General features: G+C 39.9%; 1 protein-coding gene across 1 annotated transcript in view; it reads right to left on the bottom strand.

Annotated features, from left to right (window-relative positions):
- Nucleotides 1-16,981, bottom strand: part of LOC122685409 (prolyl endopeptidase) — a 136,402-nt gene that overhangs the window by 68,478 nt on the left and 50,943 nt on the right. The window contains exon 7 of the mRNA XM_043890182.1: nucleotides 10,822-10,927. Coding sequence (XP_043746117.1) covers nucleotides 10,822-10,927 — 106 coding nt within the window. The remainder of the gene's footprint in view (nucleotides 1-10,821; nucleotides 10,928-16,981) is intronic.

Below are 16,981 nucleotides of genomic sequence, written 5' to 3'. Positions count from 1 at the left end.
CAACCAACCTGGGAGCACTTTCAATTCCTGGCGTGGAGAGTTTTGGGCCCCATGGAGGGAATCAAGTCAACGTGCACACGTGTGGACGTCAGTCCTTCTGTTTTAGGAGAATTAAAAGCCTGCCTCCAAGATAGAGACAGCCAGGTTTCCTTACTGCATACCCTGTCTTTCCCCAACTTCCCACTCCACTGTTCGCAGCTCTATTTCTCAATAATCCATACACCACCACCAAAGGGAAGCTCAGACTCAAAACCCAGCAGAAACATTCTGAGACAAACCAGCTTACATCCCAGGATTCCTGCTTTCATTTCGTCTTTGGTCTCTATGATTTCTCTTCTTTTATGCCAATTAGCAATATATTTAGTAGATACTTTATTAACTTTTCTTACAACATTTTGGTTGTTTCAATTAGACTATTCAAGTAGATTATTATATCACCTGCTACATTCCCACAAACTAAAGTCCCTACAATTGATTGTCATAAATAATTAAGTTCCAAATCTGAGTCAAACATTTTTCTTTTTCCAGTGACAAATTGCTGACCCCCAAAGCAGGTGATCTATTCAAAGACAAATGCATCTTAGTTAACGTAAAACAACATTTTAAAAGGAAAAGATATCCAAAGACCATTATTCCTTATAAGACAAAGTAAAAAAATTAGTTGGCAATGCAAAATTTGCAGAGAGTCAGAAAGCTACATTTGTTTATTATAAGAATGATGAAACAATTTTCTGGACTGTGACATTTGTAAACACGAAGTCTTAGTTCAGGGAAATGTCAGATTCCTTAAATGTTCCCCTGACAATAAAACATTTCCTGATGTGAAACCTTTATTTCTCAAAGTAACCATCTTATGGTTTCTGACTGAAAAGGTCTTACAGCCATTGCAGTGGTATTTACTATGGCCCTGCTTTCCCCTGCCTGTAAAAAAGTCACTGAAACGTCCACTAAAGGCAAAACATAGCATAAATTTCCTTTAGTATCTCTGTACAGTCAGGTGACCCTGAAGATGTCATGCACTTGTTTTAAATAATCAAGCTCCAAACAGCGCTAAAACAATTAAAAAAAGTTTGTGGTCATTATCTGCCACCAATTTCTGAAACACCGATTTAAGTCATAAATGCACACAAGTCAGACTTAGGACTGTGGCTGGATTTATACAAATCCAACTACAATATGAAAAAGTGTTCAAAGTACAGGCTCAGAGGGCAGCACGTTTAAAACAAGGGCTCAAGAAATCCTTTGGCTCTCTGGGAACCCATGCTCCTCAGGCTTTGGCCACAAGATAATTCAGGAGAAATGGTATTCCAGTTGAACAATGGGACTCATTCCATTTTGTTATTCACAAGTTAAAACGCTACTGATTTAATTAAAAAAAAAAAAAAACACACACAACGAAGTTACTTTAAAAAAAAAAAGAGACATGGCTAAATTCTCAAACCATCTCACCTTTGCCCACCTCTTCTGAGGTATTTTTGTGTGTAAGTGGTTCTTCCTTTTGAAGTCAACAGAATTCGATTCCCAAACTTCTCTACACTGAAGTTAAAATTACTTTTTATAAATCTGTTTCTTGGTGGGGGAAAGATTAATTTACTGAGTGAAGGTGAGCTTAAAATATCTAAAACTTTCTCTAGAGCAATTCATTACTTGTATTGCTTTCTTTGAAAATCAATGTTATTAAGTATATTCCGTAGAAAATGTTTTATAAGCTCTCTCATAACAGGAGCTAAAAAGTGCACTCACATCGACACAACACGGAGGCCTTGGCCTCTGACAACGGTTCACAAATGCAGAGCAGACACGGGTCATGCTCAGGGACCTAGGAGAGCAGAAGGCTGCTGCTCTTTCTGGCCTGATGCCTTCATTCTGTCGCGCCTGCCACACGGTGATGGCTGAAACATGGGCATGGAAACCAGCTGACCTGGGTCTGAATCTTTCAATGGCATCAGAAAAGCTAACTGGCCTCACCTTTCTGTTTCCTCCAGGTAACAACACAGGCTCCTTAGGGGTTGCTGAAAAGACAATGGAGTATCTAGAACTTGGCACACAGAAAATGCCAAGAAAATACTCACTACGATCCCAATGCTGGTTATCAACCCAGCATTCCTCAAATGACAAAAATAAGCAGAATGTGGCTTCAGAACAGCACTATTTATTTGCTAACAGTGAACTTATAAAAATCTTATTTCCATCTCTCAGGGCACACAGCCATTTTCCTAGGAAAACACCTTTATAATTACTAATTTAAAAATTGGTAAAATTACTAATTTTGTCACTAGTACTTCATATTTTACTTCAAAATTAATGTTTTTTTTTTCCTTACTTTTATACTGTCTTTTGATGTTCCAATTCTTTTGGGTTGTTGGCATTCCCACTCAGAAACACAAAGTTATTTTCTGATAACTCCCTGTCTCTCACAGAAGCCCTCCTTCTTAGCCTGACTTTTTAATGCTCTGATGACTTTGCTCAACTTGAGACAACTCATGTGTTTCAAGTTCCTTGAATGTTCATTCCCCCCACCCCCACCTTTCCTCTTTGCCTTTGAAAGATGGCCAGCCCCACCAGGCATGAACATGGGAGTCAAAATTGTCCCAGATACCCAGAAACTAGAGGTCACCTGCCTTGCATTGCAGAGATGGCTGAGTGAATAATTTAAGTGTCTGAGAAACACTATGCTTCCTTTTGTAGTACAATGTTAGCATGTAGTGTAGATTGACTTCTAATGCAGGTGAAAGCCAGTTTTCTTTAATGACATGAAAGCATTAAGATGAAGACATGGTGAGTGCTAAAAATTTTATCAATCTAAAATGATCAAACTTTCTGCAACAAAAGGTAAAAAGCTGACAGACAGGTTAGTAAAAGTCTGGATGAAGCTTAAGATAAGCTTCTATTTCCTTACAAAAATCAGCATGTCAGCATCACTTATCTTTTCCTCCAATGTTGTTGCTCAGTCATGTCCAACTCTTTGCAACCCTGTGGATTGTACCACTCCAAGCTTCCTGTCCTTCATTATCTCCCTGAGTTTGCTCAAACTCCTGTCCATTGAGTTGGTGATGCCATCTCATCCTCTGTTGCCCCCTTTTCCTCCTACCCTCAATCTTCCCAGCATCAGGGTCTTTTCTAATAAGTTGGCTCTTTGCATCAGGTGGCCAAAGTATTGGAGCTTCAGCCTCAGTCCTTTCAATGAGTATTCAGGGTTGATTTCCTTTAAGATTGACTGGTTTGATCTCCCTGCTGTCCGAGGGACTCTCAAGAGTCTTCTCCAGCACCACAATTTGAAAGCATCAATTTGTCAGTGCTCAGCCTTCTTTATGGTCCAATTCTCACACATCAGAGTCTCATACATGACTACTGGAAAAACCATAGCTATGACTGTACAAACTTTTGTTGGCAAAATGATGTCTCTGCTTTTTAATATGCTGTCTAGGTTTGTCATAGCTTTTCTTCAAAGGAGCAAGCATCTTTTAATTTCGTCCCTAAATGCTGTATCACGAGCAAAGACCACTTCAGGTCCATTTTAAGGATGATGACATGGAAGCCGAATGGTGTTAAGTTGCCAACAACAAAGATTTTAGACATTCAGAGTCCTTTGCACCTAACAATTACTTCTTATGAATCCTATTTAAAAACTTCTTATATAGTTGTACGTTTATTCAGAATAGGGCCAAATGGTCTTTTGCTGCTGATTATCCTATAAAATAGGGGAAAAAGTACCTGACCGACGACAGAAAAATCAAAGAACCCTAAAGAAAGGGGAACAAACAAAAGACAGACAGCAGAGAGGAGTGAGAGGGGATTCAGAGTTTCCAAACCTCAGACAGGTCCTAACTCTGGGCCTGGACCTGCGTGCATGGGGACGGCACCGCTGATAAACCCCGATGCCTTGCGGCGGCCGTCTCGTGGCCTCCGTCCAGCTGGCGGGGAGCGCGCATCCGGCGGGGCAGGCTGTCATCACCGCCGTCACCCGGCGCAGCGCCTGGCGCAAAGTACTGCATGGACACACGTCTGCTTCATCACTAAATATAACACTCACATAATCCGGTTTCAGACCGGACCTTGTGTACGTTTCTTGATGAGGTAAAGACAAGAGAAGTAACCAGATTTAAAAGAAGTTAGCTGTTTCTTCCACTTTCCCAATAAGAACATTTAGAAATACAATACACAAAGTTAAACAGGTATGTTGAAAATCATCTTTTGTATTTTTAGGGTATAAATCTTCATGAAAATATTTTAAAAGTTCACATATTGGCAAGAAAAAGGAAAACTCTGAGGTCTGACATTTAATTGTAATGCAGAAAATATGTGAACATTTACTCTAAATTTAGTCAATATGAAACAACTTTATGTATTCATAATATTTATAACAAATTTAGGAAACAAAGTATATACATGCATATATATATATATGTATATATATTTCAAAAGAAATAGTAGTCTTGATTTAGAAAGGTGCAGAAATAGAAGAAAATCCAGACACAAATCATACTCTTGCAAGGTTCCAGATGATTAATTTCAGCTACTCCACAGGCATGAATTACACTAAGAATTGCAGGGGTCAAGACTCAGCTGCCTTTTCCACTGCAGAACTAATAAAATGTCATGCTGCCTGGTGTCCTAAGTGATACCTTGGTATCTCTATACTTTCAATGATAAACAAGAGAAGCAGAAACCTTCTGCTCATATAATACAGGACAGGAGAGACACGGTCTATACTTTCTTTCATCGTTCTCAGGATTTAATAGAAAACAAAAAAATTAATTCAAGAAAGTTAAACAGGCCAGAAGGGTAAAGATTACTAACAAGTAAATGAACAGGGGGCTTCTCAAGCAGGGCCACCTGAGCATAGGATCTCTAAGGGGGCAAGTGAAGTTATCGGAGACACGCTGGTACCCACCTACCATGAGTCTGTGTTAAAGAAAAGTTATCCGACACTTGTTAAAATGGTAATGAAGACTACTCAAGACTACTGCAATAAGGGAGAGAGATCACACGGAACTCAAATACAGAAAAGATAGCTGGAGGTTTATAGCCAATGTGCAGAATGAGGGGGTTGGTGGATCGAAAATTACCAAGAGAAGACATCAGGGTAGGGGGATTCTTGGTGAAGGCAGGTTAAGCACATGGGCGATAGCGGGGGGGAAGAGGAATTGGATCCATACCAAGGGTACCAGACTGTCTTTAAACTGACTTAGCAGGATTCCCACTACAACTGGGGCTCTGCGGGCCCAGAAAGGTGAGTGGGGGGACGAGGAACGAGACTGAAGCCTAACTGAGCAGAGGCTTAGAGGATCCTGACTCAAGTTTGCTCAAGGAGAGAATCGCTATTGTTGTCAGACACTGTTTGAGGTGCTGGGGACCCCATGGCAAGTGAGACAGACAAGGCCCTTAAGCTTGTGCAGCTCAAAAGGAATCACACACACAAGTTTTTGTGTGGAGAGAAAAGAAACCAGAACAGGGGAAGAGGCAGAAGGGCCAGAAGCAGGAAAGCTATCACAAAAGCAAGAGGAAGCATGTTAACTCCTAGGGCAGAAGTGCCTCTTTCCCCAGAGAAAGCAGACGGTGACTTGGGACATGTCTCCGGCAGCCAGCGCAGAAGATGGTGCAATATTCCTTGGAGGGGGCCCGCTTAGCTGTTTTGAACAGCTGGAAAATTAGAGACTTCTAAGGCCCAGACGATAGGCCAAGTGCAGTTTCCATCCAGTGATGAGCGAAGTAAGGAAGGGGAGTTATCTGTTCAGAAAAATAAGGACAGGAGCAGCTGCAGCATCAACTGCAGTTCCTGTGAACAGCCACGGCCCACAGTTTGCAAGAAATGTGGTCATATTACTACTAAGCAAAAATACTGCAAATGTAAATGTCGGAAGTGAGGTTCTCCAAAGAGAGGCAAGGGTAGAAGAAAGATCTTGCTCACAGAGTAGCACAGAGCAAGGTCAGCTAGTCCTTGAACAGAAAATCACATGGGCATAAACGTAAATCACTCAGAGAGCATATTTTTAACTCTCAAGATCTTTTCCATTCTATATTTATGTAATTTTGTGTTCCTTATGTGTTATCTTCTTCAGCGGTATTAAGTAGCCACTGGCCATTTTTTGATGCTTCTCATTTCAAAATGCACACAGGCAGAAGGTTTTCTTGGAAAACAAAGATGACAGAAATGTTACAAAAGAGCTTCCTCAGTGAAATTATTTAGTTCTCCAGACAGGATATTTAGTGATGTCCTAATAAATAAAGAATTAATGTAGAAGGAAGTGCTGGTACATCTCCCTGCCTTTAAGGTAAACATGATTAAAATGGTAACAGAAAGGCCTGAGGTTATCACAAGGGGTATCAATTTATGCAGTATAATATTGATTTCAGAACACTGGATTTAGTTTTCAGTCACCAGCTATTCAGTCTAACTCACCTAACATTTCAGTTAACTAGCACATTTAGCATTTAACTTAAATATTATTCTCCCCCTTAGTTGAAACAGGGCAACAAAAATGCACGAGCAGTAAGGGAACGGCAAGTAAAAGATTCTGAGTGGCAGTCACGGTCCCCAACTGGGTATATGCACTCTGGAATTTTCAGTTATCAACCTGAAAAATTAAACATGTCCCCCACGAGAGGCACACCTCTTCATGTTTTCTTCCATATAAGGACTCTGCTGATTATGAATCGGGTTTTACATAAAATAATGCCAAGATCTGTGTTTAGAGCAGCTTTGATACTAAAGGTACATTATTTTTAGGGCAACTTCAATCTATTTAATCTACTACCTAAAACCATTGTGTGATGACTCCAAATATTCCCCTTTCAGTCAAAAAACAAACAGATAAAGAAAGAAGGCGTATGTGAGAGTCCGCTCTATGCCAGGAACCCTGCTAAGCCCTTTTCCGTGCATTTTCACTACTCTTCACGATTGCTAAGTAGGCATCACAAAGCAGGCACCACTGCCTCACTTGGAGTCGTGCAAGTATGAAGATAGCTTTCCCAGGGTCACCAATTATTTAGTGGTACAGTTGAGATTTTAAAGTCTTACTGTCCCACTATACCCAACTGTAATGAAGAGGAACTATTTTAAAAAATTTAACAATCACAATATCAATCTTCTATGTCTCTCCTGTTATAAACCAAACATACTCAGTGTCTTCAACAGTTAAACTCACCCACAGCACTAGCTTCTTCTAACCAGTCATAATCACGTAATTGTGCAAGTGTGCTCAGTCGCTCAGATGTGTCTGACTGCTTGCAATCCCGGGGACTGTAGCCTGCCAGGCTCCTCTATCCGTGGGATTTTCCCAGGCAAGAATACCGCATTGGGTAGCCTCCTACTCCAGGGGGTCTTCCCGATCCAGGAATTGAACCTGTGCCTCGTGCATTGGCAGGCGGATTCTTTACCGCTGAGCCACGCAGGAAGCCCCAATCATATAATTAACTCATAACAAATCAGCAATCAATTAAAACACACACACACACACTACCATCCCCCCAACCACACACACACACACACACACATACACACATACAGATCTTTCTAATCCTGACCTACACAATTAACTGACTTTTGAACACAAGAGTGGGAACTGATTTCCAGTTCATTTTCTTAGTACTGGTCAATCACTGCAACTGTTGAGAGCTTTCAGAATCCTAGGACTGCCATTCAAAAGAACTCCTCTGAGGCTTATGCTATTCATAGGTTTAATGCTAGTAAAGCAAAAAAGAAAAAAAAGACAGGCCCAGAACCATACCCAGAATTTAGCAGCTATCACTGGAGAACACTCTACAAATTGCTCCGAATCCATCTGTGTGCAACTCAACATCTTAAAATCCATCTATCTCATTCACGTACATTGTGTTTTCTTGTATACAGGATATTCTATACTTTTAACTCAATGAATTCCACACACCGGTCAGTTGAGTATTCTCATTTTAAAAAAACAGTATCAGGTTATTGTAAGATTTGTTTGCTCTGTTCCTTTCCATATGGTTTTCCATGAGCTCACTGGGAAGGTCTTTTTGATACATCCACTTGTCTCAACTGATGTACTGAGTTAACTGATCAAATACTAATCTAGGTGTTACTGTGAAGGTATTTTATAGATAAGATCAAAGACCATAATCAGTTGACTTTAAGTAAAGGAGATTATCCTAGATAGCCTGGGTAGACCTGAGCCTTCCAGCAGAGCTGAGGCTTCCCTGAACAAGAAGAAATTCCACTTGTGGTTGGCAGCGTCAGCCTATGCCTGAGAGTTCCAGCCTGTCCCTCCTGAAGGCCTGCCCTACTGGTTTCAGACTTTCCTAGCCAGCCAGCACCCTAATCATGTAAGCCAATTCCCTGTAATAAATCTCTTAATATATATCTCCTACTGGTTCTGCTTCTCTGGTTAAACCTTGACAGATACACTCACTAACCATCGATATTTCACAAACATAAAATACCTAGCAATAACTTTAGTGAGAAATATGTAGTTTCCTATATAACTCAGAGGTACAGTCCCAAACAAATGTGAAGATTTACACGTAGTCCTAGTCAAACATATAGCTGGGTTTTGTTCAGATCAAGGCAAAATAATCTTAAAGTTCCTTTAGAAGAATTTTTTTTTTTAAAGAGAGAACAATTTGGAAAACAATAATTGCTAAATTTACTGAGTGATTACTCTCTGCTGGGTTTTTCACTTAAGCTACACAAAAATCACCTAGAAAACAAAGACAATGGTCTCATAAGTCAAGGAAAGATCAAGTTAGGAAGGAAGGCCAGGACCTGGCATATTCTCTAAGTATCTTCCAACCTGAACATAGCCTTCAGGATTTTTTTTTAAATGCTTCCCTCTTTAATTCCTCACGTTCATTCATGGCTGCAAGGACTAGAATCTTATGTATGAGGGCCCAGTGCACCTTTACACCGCCTTCCTCCTGGAATCCCAATCTCTGTGTATCATGTCCTCCTCGTTAATTCCTCATAAATGCTGAAAACATGGGGCAGAGAGAGGCAGCGGGGAAAAAAAGGTAAGGACCCTAAGTGGTCAGGAAGAAAACAGAGGCACTGGCACTTGCTAAGTCTCATTCAAAGTAGGACCATTTATTATGAAAGTGGACACAGAAAGTTCAGAGTGCGAAAGTGTGGAGGAAATTTTTTCTCTGCATTTGGAGTCTATTAAGCAATTTGTGTATCCTTTAATAACAGGCCTACTAATAATTTAAAGATATAATGGAGTAATGAATAGAAAATGAAAGCAGCGCTGTCTGGAGGAAGACACTGTACCTGAAATTTTTGATGAACTGGAGAAAGGCAAAGTCCCTTCCACCATCCTAGGCCCAAGCAGGAAACCGTGGGAGGACCACAGCACAGTGACACCTGTCAGCTTGTCTAAGATTCGACCGTCCATGCTCAGCTCTGCGCGGGGCTGGACTTGCAGCTCAGGCGAGTGGTTCCTGAGCGGTGTTGTGCATCTTTCAGAGAACGTGAAAACCAAGGTGGATGTAGCAGTCATGAGATCAAAATGGATGTATCTTTTTCCTTTACGGATCTTGCTCAAAGAAGTTTAAAAATGATGCAGTACCCAATTAATAATATAAAATGGTATATATTTTCTGATCATAATGTAATATAGATAAAATACTAATAATGAGGGAATCTAATCAACAACTAGACATGAGTACAATATTGTGTATTTTAAAAATTTGTGTCAACTGTCTCTGAAATATGGGGCTTCCTATGTGGCACTAGTGATAAAGAGTCCCTCTGCCAATACAGGAGACGCAAGAGAAGTGGATTCAATCTCTAGGTCAGAAAGATCCCCTCAAGGAGGAAATGGCGACCCATTCTTGCCTGGAGATTCCCACTGACAGAGGAGCCTGGCGGGCTATAGCCCATAAGGTCACAAAGAGTCGTAAACAACTGAGAGACTAAACATACACATCTCTCAAATGTATTTATTTCATATTAACCAGAATATGGGGTAACTGTGCGATTATCTGGGTGCTAAGGGCTTCCCCAGTGGCTCAGTGGTAAAAAATCTGCCTGCAACGCAGGAAGACACGGGTTCGATTCTTGGGTCGGGAAGATCCCCTGGAGGAGGGTATGGCAACCCACTCCAGTCTTCTTCCCTGGAGAATATCATGGACAGAGGAGCCTGGCAGGCTCTAGTTTGTGGGGTCCCAAGGAGTCGGACATGGTTGATGCAACTAAGCATGTGCTCGCACACTGGGTGCTAATATCCCTGATGGTTTTGGGGTCTGGGAATTCTCAGCACAGTAAATAGTGCTGTTGAAAAGCTTTAATGCTTGATGATGGTGCTGATATGATATAAATGTTGGAGGAAAACAACATTTAAAATAAGCCATCTCCAGAATTTGCAACTAGCTGGCCCTATCTTCATACCTACAGTTTCAGGAAGCAAGTCAAGCTACTGCATGTGTGTCCAGTACTGAGAAGCTGTCTTATGATCACATATTAGCCTGATAAATTGTCACGGGTGTCTGATCTCCTTCCTGTGACAGTCTGCACCATTACATCTAGACAGTAATAATACTTTACACATCAAAGGGCCAGCTTCTCCTGAACACTCTCCATCTGCAATACAGACAGGATACTTTCACACAGAGAAACATACAAAAAATATGGTTAGCCTAGACCTACAGAAAAAATGCTAAAGCCAACAAGAGCTTGGTTCAATTTTTTTTCATTTTAAGGAATAATATCAAAAGAAAAGATCATAAGACCTGAGATGACATGATTAAATGGAAGAAGGTTTCTTGGGGAATCAATTAGAAGACCAGCATAATTGCTTTTTAATGGGGCTCTCTGGAATAATCATCTGTGTTTGAAAGACAGCTTACCAGTGATGCCGTTGGGCTCCTGCTGGAGGTCACAGTACCAGAGTCTGTTTACAGGATCACATCCCTCCCTTATCGACAATAAGACATAGCGACCGTCGTCAGATAACTACAAAGGAAACAAAAACAGCACAGGGAACTTAGTAGAATATATTTTTTGTAAGAACATGTTACACATTAAGTTAAAAGAAAAATTCACTGGTGTATCTTTACCGCAAACTTATGACTGGAGAAGAAAATTAGAAAAAAAGATAACATCAATTTTAACTTATTTTGCAGTTAATCACTTTATTTTAACAAAACATAGTGAAATATTTAAGTTGAAAATATCAGTATATATAACTGAACGTCATGACTCAAAATGACTTTTACTTAGAGCCTATTCTTTATAGTCAGTAGTACTGTAATAATTTTGTATGGTGACAGATGGTTATGAGACTTGCCATGGTGATCATTTATTGTAATATATTTGATTGTTGGATCACTATGTCATACACCTAAAACTAACGTAATAATCTATGCCAATTGTGCTTTTTCAAAAGTTTAAAAAAATAAAGTCTATTCTTTAACTGAGATATACATGCAATCTGTCATTCTGAATATTAATATCCTAAATTTGAATTTTTGTCATGGGTTACACATTTAAAAGCTGTACTAAATACATAAGAATTAGCATAATGGGTGTGAATGCACAAAAGTTCACTTGTGGTTCATAATGTTCACGTTAACAAGTTTCTATTGAACAAATGAACAACTTTTTACATGGATCTTTAGTCCCCTACACAAGGCAGCAGAAATAAAAGGCTGTGCTTCAGCAGCTATCTTTTACAATATTAAACATCAGAATCTTAGGTAGCAAAAAGAATCTTAATACTAATGCAACAAATAACACTGTTTTGAGTTGTCAAAATTGATATAAGTAGTATCAGACTATATATATCCTTTTGCAACTAATTTTTTCATTCAATATTTTAAAAATTAATCTATGTTGATACATGTATATTTGCTTCACTGGTTTTAACCGAGGTAAAATATTCCAGTCTAGGAAAACACTATAATTGATTCATCTTCCTACCACATGAGCATGTAGATTATTTCCATTTTCTTCATTTGTGGTTTTTGTCCTTCTTTGGCCAGGCAACACTTGTGCCTTCATATACATGTTTCCTAGGGTACATCAGTCAGTTCAGTTCAGTTCAGTTTGGTCTCTCAGTCGTGTCCAACTCTTTGAGACCCTATGAACCGCAGCACGCGCCAGGCCTCCTTGTCCATCACCAACTCCTGGAGTTTACTCAAAATCATGTCCATCCAGTCGGTGATGCCATCCAGCCATCTCATACTCTGTCGTCCCCTTCTCCTCCTGCCCCCAACCCCTCCCAGCATCAGGGTCTTTTCCAATGAGTCAACTCTTTTGCATGAGGTGGCCAAAATACTGGAGTTTCAGCTTCAGCATCAGTCCTTCCAATGAACACCCAGGACTGATCTCCTTTAGGATGGACTAGTTGGATCTCCTTGCAGTTCAAGGGACTCTCAAGAGTCTTCTCCAACACCACAGTGCAAAAGCATCAATTCTTCAGCACTCAGTTTTCTTCATCGTCCAACTCTCACATCCATATATGACCAATGGAAAAACCATAGCCTTGACCAGATGGACCTTTGTTGGCAAAGTAATGTCTCTGCTTTTTAATATGCTTATCTAGGTTGGTCATAACTTTCTAACTACAAGTAAAACTGCTCAGTGATACAATATGCACATATTCTACTTCACCAGATGTTGCCAAATTATCTTCCTAAGTGATTTTACTGACTTACACTCACATATCAGTTATTTTCCACGTCCTATTCTGAAGGTGAATTATATGTGCCATCTTCACTAGGCCATGATACCTAGATATTTGGTCAAACATTATTCTAGATGTTTCTGTGCAAGTGTTTTTCTGAATGAGGTTGACATTTAAACTGGTGGACTCTGAGTACAACTGATTACCCTCCGTAAGGTGATGCGCCTCAACCAATCAGTTAAAGGCCTTAGCAGAAAAGCCTGACCTTCCCCAGCCAGCAGGAACTCTGCCAGCAGGTGGCCTCTGGACTCTGAACTGAAACTTTCCTGGGTTTCCAGCCTGCCAGCCTACCCTGTAGATTTTGGAAGTGTCAAGCCTCCATAATCACAGTAGTCAATTCCTTCAAAAAAATGTCTCTGTCTCTGCCTATATATTGTGTGCTCAGTTGTGTCTAACTCTTTGCAAGCCTAAGGACTTCAGCCCGCCAGGCTCCTCTGTCAACGGGATTTTCCCAGCAAGAATGCTGGAGAGGGTTGCCATAGTCTTCTCCAGGGGATCTTCCCAACCCAGGGACTGAACCCGCATCTCCTGAGCTGCAGGCAGATTCTTTACCACTGAGCCACTGGTGAAGCCCCTATATACATATAATATACAAACCAACAGGATATAAAATATATAATATATATAATTATATTGTATGTTAATATATATGTTAAAATATATATATATGTATATAAGATATTCAAATATCTTGTTGGTTCTGTTTCTCTGGAGAACTCTAACTAATGCACTTACCAACAACTGTTATTCTTTCATTTATTCATAAAATAAATATTTGCTAAGCAGCTATTATGTGCAAGACATTTTCCTAAGTGCTAAAGATAAACTGGGGCTTCCCAGGTGGTGCAAGTGGTAAAGAAGCCGCTTGCCAATGCAGAAGACACAGGAGATGCGGGTTCGATCTCTGGGTTAGGAAGATCCCCCGGAGAAGAGAATGACTACCCACTCCAAAACTCTTGTTTGGGAAATCCCATGGACAGAAGGAGTCCAGAGGGCTATAGTCCATGGGGTTGCAAAAGAGTTGGATGTGACTTAGCCACTAAACAACAACAACAATGCAGTGCATTATAAAATGGTAAATGTCATACAGAACATATGAACAGGCCTGAGGGAGGCAGGGTGTGTGGGGAGGGACTGTGGTTTTAAATATGGCAGTCAAGGTAGGTTTCATAAGAAGACGTCTTTCCACTGTCTTCTGACTTTCACTGTTTCAGATGAAGTCATTCCTTATGCTTTTCCCCCTTTGTATATAATGTGCTTTCATATCTGGCTGCTTTTAAGATTTCCTTATTATCTTTGGTTTTCTGCAAATTGATAATAATTTGCTTTAACTGGAGTCATCTCCTTCATATTTGTTGAGCTTCTTGAATATTTGGATTTGTCTATTTTATCAAATTCATAACATTTTTGGCTGCTTTTTCCTCATATAATTTTTGTATCCCCTCACCCCTACCCTAAGACTATCAGGCCACTTAGTATAGTTCTACAGTTGAATGAGACTGTGTTTGCTTTTGTTTCAATTTTTTTTTCTCTCCATGCCTTAGCTTCAACACGCTGTCTTCAAATTCACTGAGATTTCCTTTTATAGTATCTAATCTGTTATTAAGCCCATGTAGAGAATTTTTTGAATCAGATAGCTTATTTTTCACTTCTAGAAAAATACTTGGTTATTTTTATATTTTCTGTTTCTTTGTTCATTTACATTAACATTTGCTAAAATCCTTTTAAATTTATTTTCATAAGTGCTTTTGAAAAGTCCATATCTGCTAATTCTACTACTGTCATTTCTAGATCTGTCTTATTAACTAACTTCTCTCCTGGTTATAAGTCACATTTTCTTGCTTCTTTACACATCTAGTACTGTTTTAAAGTTGGATACTGAACATTCTGAATGCCATCTGGATTTTTTTTGGGGGGTCTTTCTTTAAAAAGTTTTGAGGCTGTTCATTTCGTAGGTCAGCTTAGTCCACTCAAGGCTTATGTTCAAGCTTTGTTGGGGAAAGTCTCCAGTCATACTGCAAAAGCATGAATGGCCATTCTGGGGTCTTTGCTGAATACCCTGGTTGTTCACAAGTCCTTTCCACTTTAACTGGTCAGAATGTGAAAATCTCCCACTTGTTAAATCTCTAGTAGTTGTCAGCTTACAAGTTCCTGGTGGTTGTTCACAGCTTGAGTCATGGAGCCTCGGTCTACGCGTGTACAGCTTAACAGTCAGTTTAAGACTCAGGGGGACACCAAGAAGGTTCCCAGGGCTCTCAATGGGTGGTGCCCCTCCTTTGGTTTTGTGCCCGCAAGTTCCAGTGGCCTCACTCTTTCTGAATTCGGATCTTTGGATCCTAGTTCAGTGAGGTTGCAATATCCTGGGGGTTCTTCTTCCTTGTGCCAGAATCAGAAAATTCCTCCAGGCAGAAACCTGGGGCTATCATAGGATAACATCTCTCTCACAGATTATAGTCCTATGATACCTATAGATCAATATCTAAAACAGATGTTTTTTCCATTTCGTATAGTTTTCTACCTGTTTATGGTAGCAGGGCTAGCCCAGCACCAGTTACACTTACGGCCAGAAGCAAAGACTTGTCAGTATGTTTTTAACTCATTTTTAATTGTTTATTGGATACATTTTTAGGGTATATTATCGAATAATGTTTTTTTTTTCTTACAATGTGTACCTTATCTTTATTTCTTTTTTAATTTATTTTTTTTTATTAGTTGGAGGCTAATTACTTCACAACATTTCAGTGGGTTTTGTCATACATTGATATGAATCAGCCATAGATTTACACGTATTCCCCATCCCGATCCCCCCTCCCACCTCCCTCTCCACCCGATTCCTCTGGGTCTTCCCAGTGCACCAGGCCCGAGCACTTGTCTCATGCATCCCACCTGGGCTGGTGATCTGTTTCACCACAGATAGTATACATGCTGTTCTTTTGAAATATCCCACCCTCACATTCTCCCACAGAGTTCAAAAGTCTGTTCTGTATTTCTGTGTCTCTTTTTCTGTTTTGCATATAGGGTTATCATTACCATCTTTCTAAATTCCATATATATGTGTTAGTATGCTGTAATGTTCTTTATCTTTCTGGCTTACTTCACTCTGTATTATGGGCTCCAGTTTCATCCATCTCATTAGGACTGATTCAAATGAATTCTTTTTAACGGCTGAGTAATATTCCATGGTGTATATGTACCACAGCTTCCTTACCCATTCATCTGCTGATGGGCATCTAGGTTGCTTCCATGTCCTGGCTATTATAAACAGTGCTGCGATGAACACTGGGGTGCATGTGTCTCTTTCAGATCTGGTTTCCTCAGTGTGTATGCCCAGAAGTGGGATTGCTGGGTCATATGGCAGTTCTATTTCCAGTTTTTTAAGGAATCTCCACACTGTTTTCCATAGCGGCTGTACTAGTTTGCATTCCCACCAACAGTGTAAGAGGGTTCCCTTTTCTCCACACCCTCTCCAGCATTTATTGCTTGTAGACTTTTGGATAGCAGCCATCCTGACTGGCGAGTAATGGTACCTCATTGTGGTTTTGATTTGCATTTCTCTAATAATGAGAGACGTTGAGCATCTTTTCATGTGTTTGTTAGCCATCTGTATGTCTTCTTTGGAGAAATGTCTGTTTAGTTCTTTGGCCCATTTTTTGATTGGGTCATTTATTTTTCTGGAATTGAGCTGCAGGAGTTGCTTGTATATTTTTGAGATTAATCCTTTGTCTGTTTCTTCATTTGCTATTATTTTCTCCCAATCTGAGGGCTGTCTTTTCACCTTACTTATAGTTTCCTTTGTAGTGCAAAAGCTTTTAAGTTTCATTAGGTCCCATTTGTTTAGTTTTGCTTTTATTTCCAATATTCTGGGAGGTGGGTCATAGAGGATCCTGCTGTGATTTATGTCGGAGAGTGTTTTGCCTATGTTCTCCTCTAGGAGTTTTATAGTTTCTGGTCTTACATTTAGATCTTTAATCCATTTTGAGTTTATTTTTGTGTATGGTGTTAGAAAGTGTCCCAGTTTCATTCTTCTACAAGTGGTTGACCAGTTTTCCCAGCACCACTTGTTAAAGAGGTTGTCTTTTTTCCATTGTATATCCTTGCCTCCTTTGTTGAAGATAAGGTGTCCATAAGTACGTGGATTTATCTCTGGGCTTTCTATTCTGTTCCATTGATCTATATTTCTTTGTGCCAGTACCATACTGTCTTGATGACTGTGGCTTTGTAGTAGAGTCTGAAGTCAGGCAGGTTGATTCCTCCAGTTCCATTCTTCTTTCTCAAGATTACTTTGGCTATTTGAGGTTTTTTGCATTTCCATACAAATTTGT

The sequence above is a fragment of the Cervus elaphus genome, chromosome 28 (assembly GCF_910594005.1).
Source record: "Cervus elaphus chromosome 28, mCerEla1.1, whole genome shotgun sequence".
Lineage (NCBI taxonomy): Eukaryota > Metazoa > Chordata > Mammalia > Artiodactyla > Cervidae > Cervus > Cervus elaphus.
This window is presented reverse-complemented; position numbering and strand designations above follow the sequence as displayed.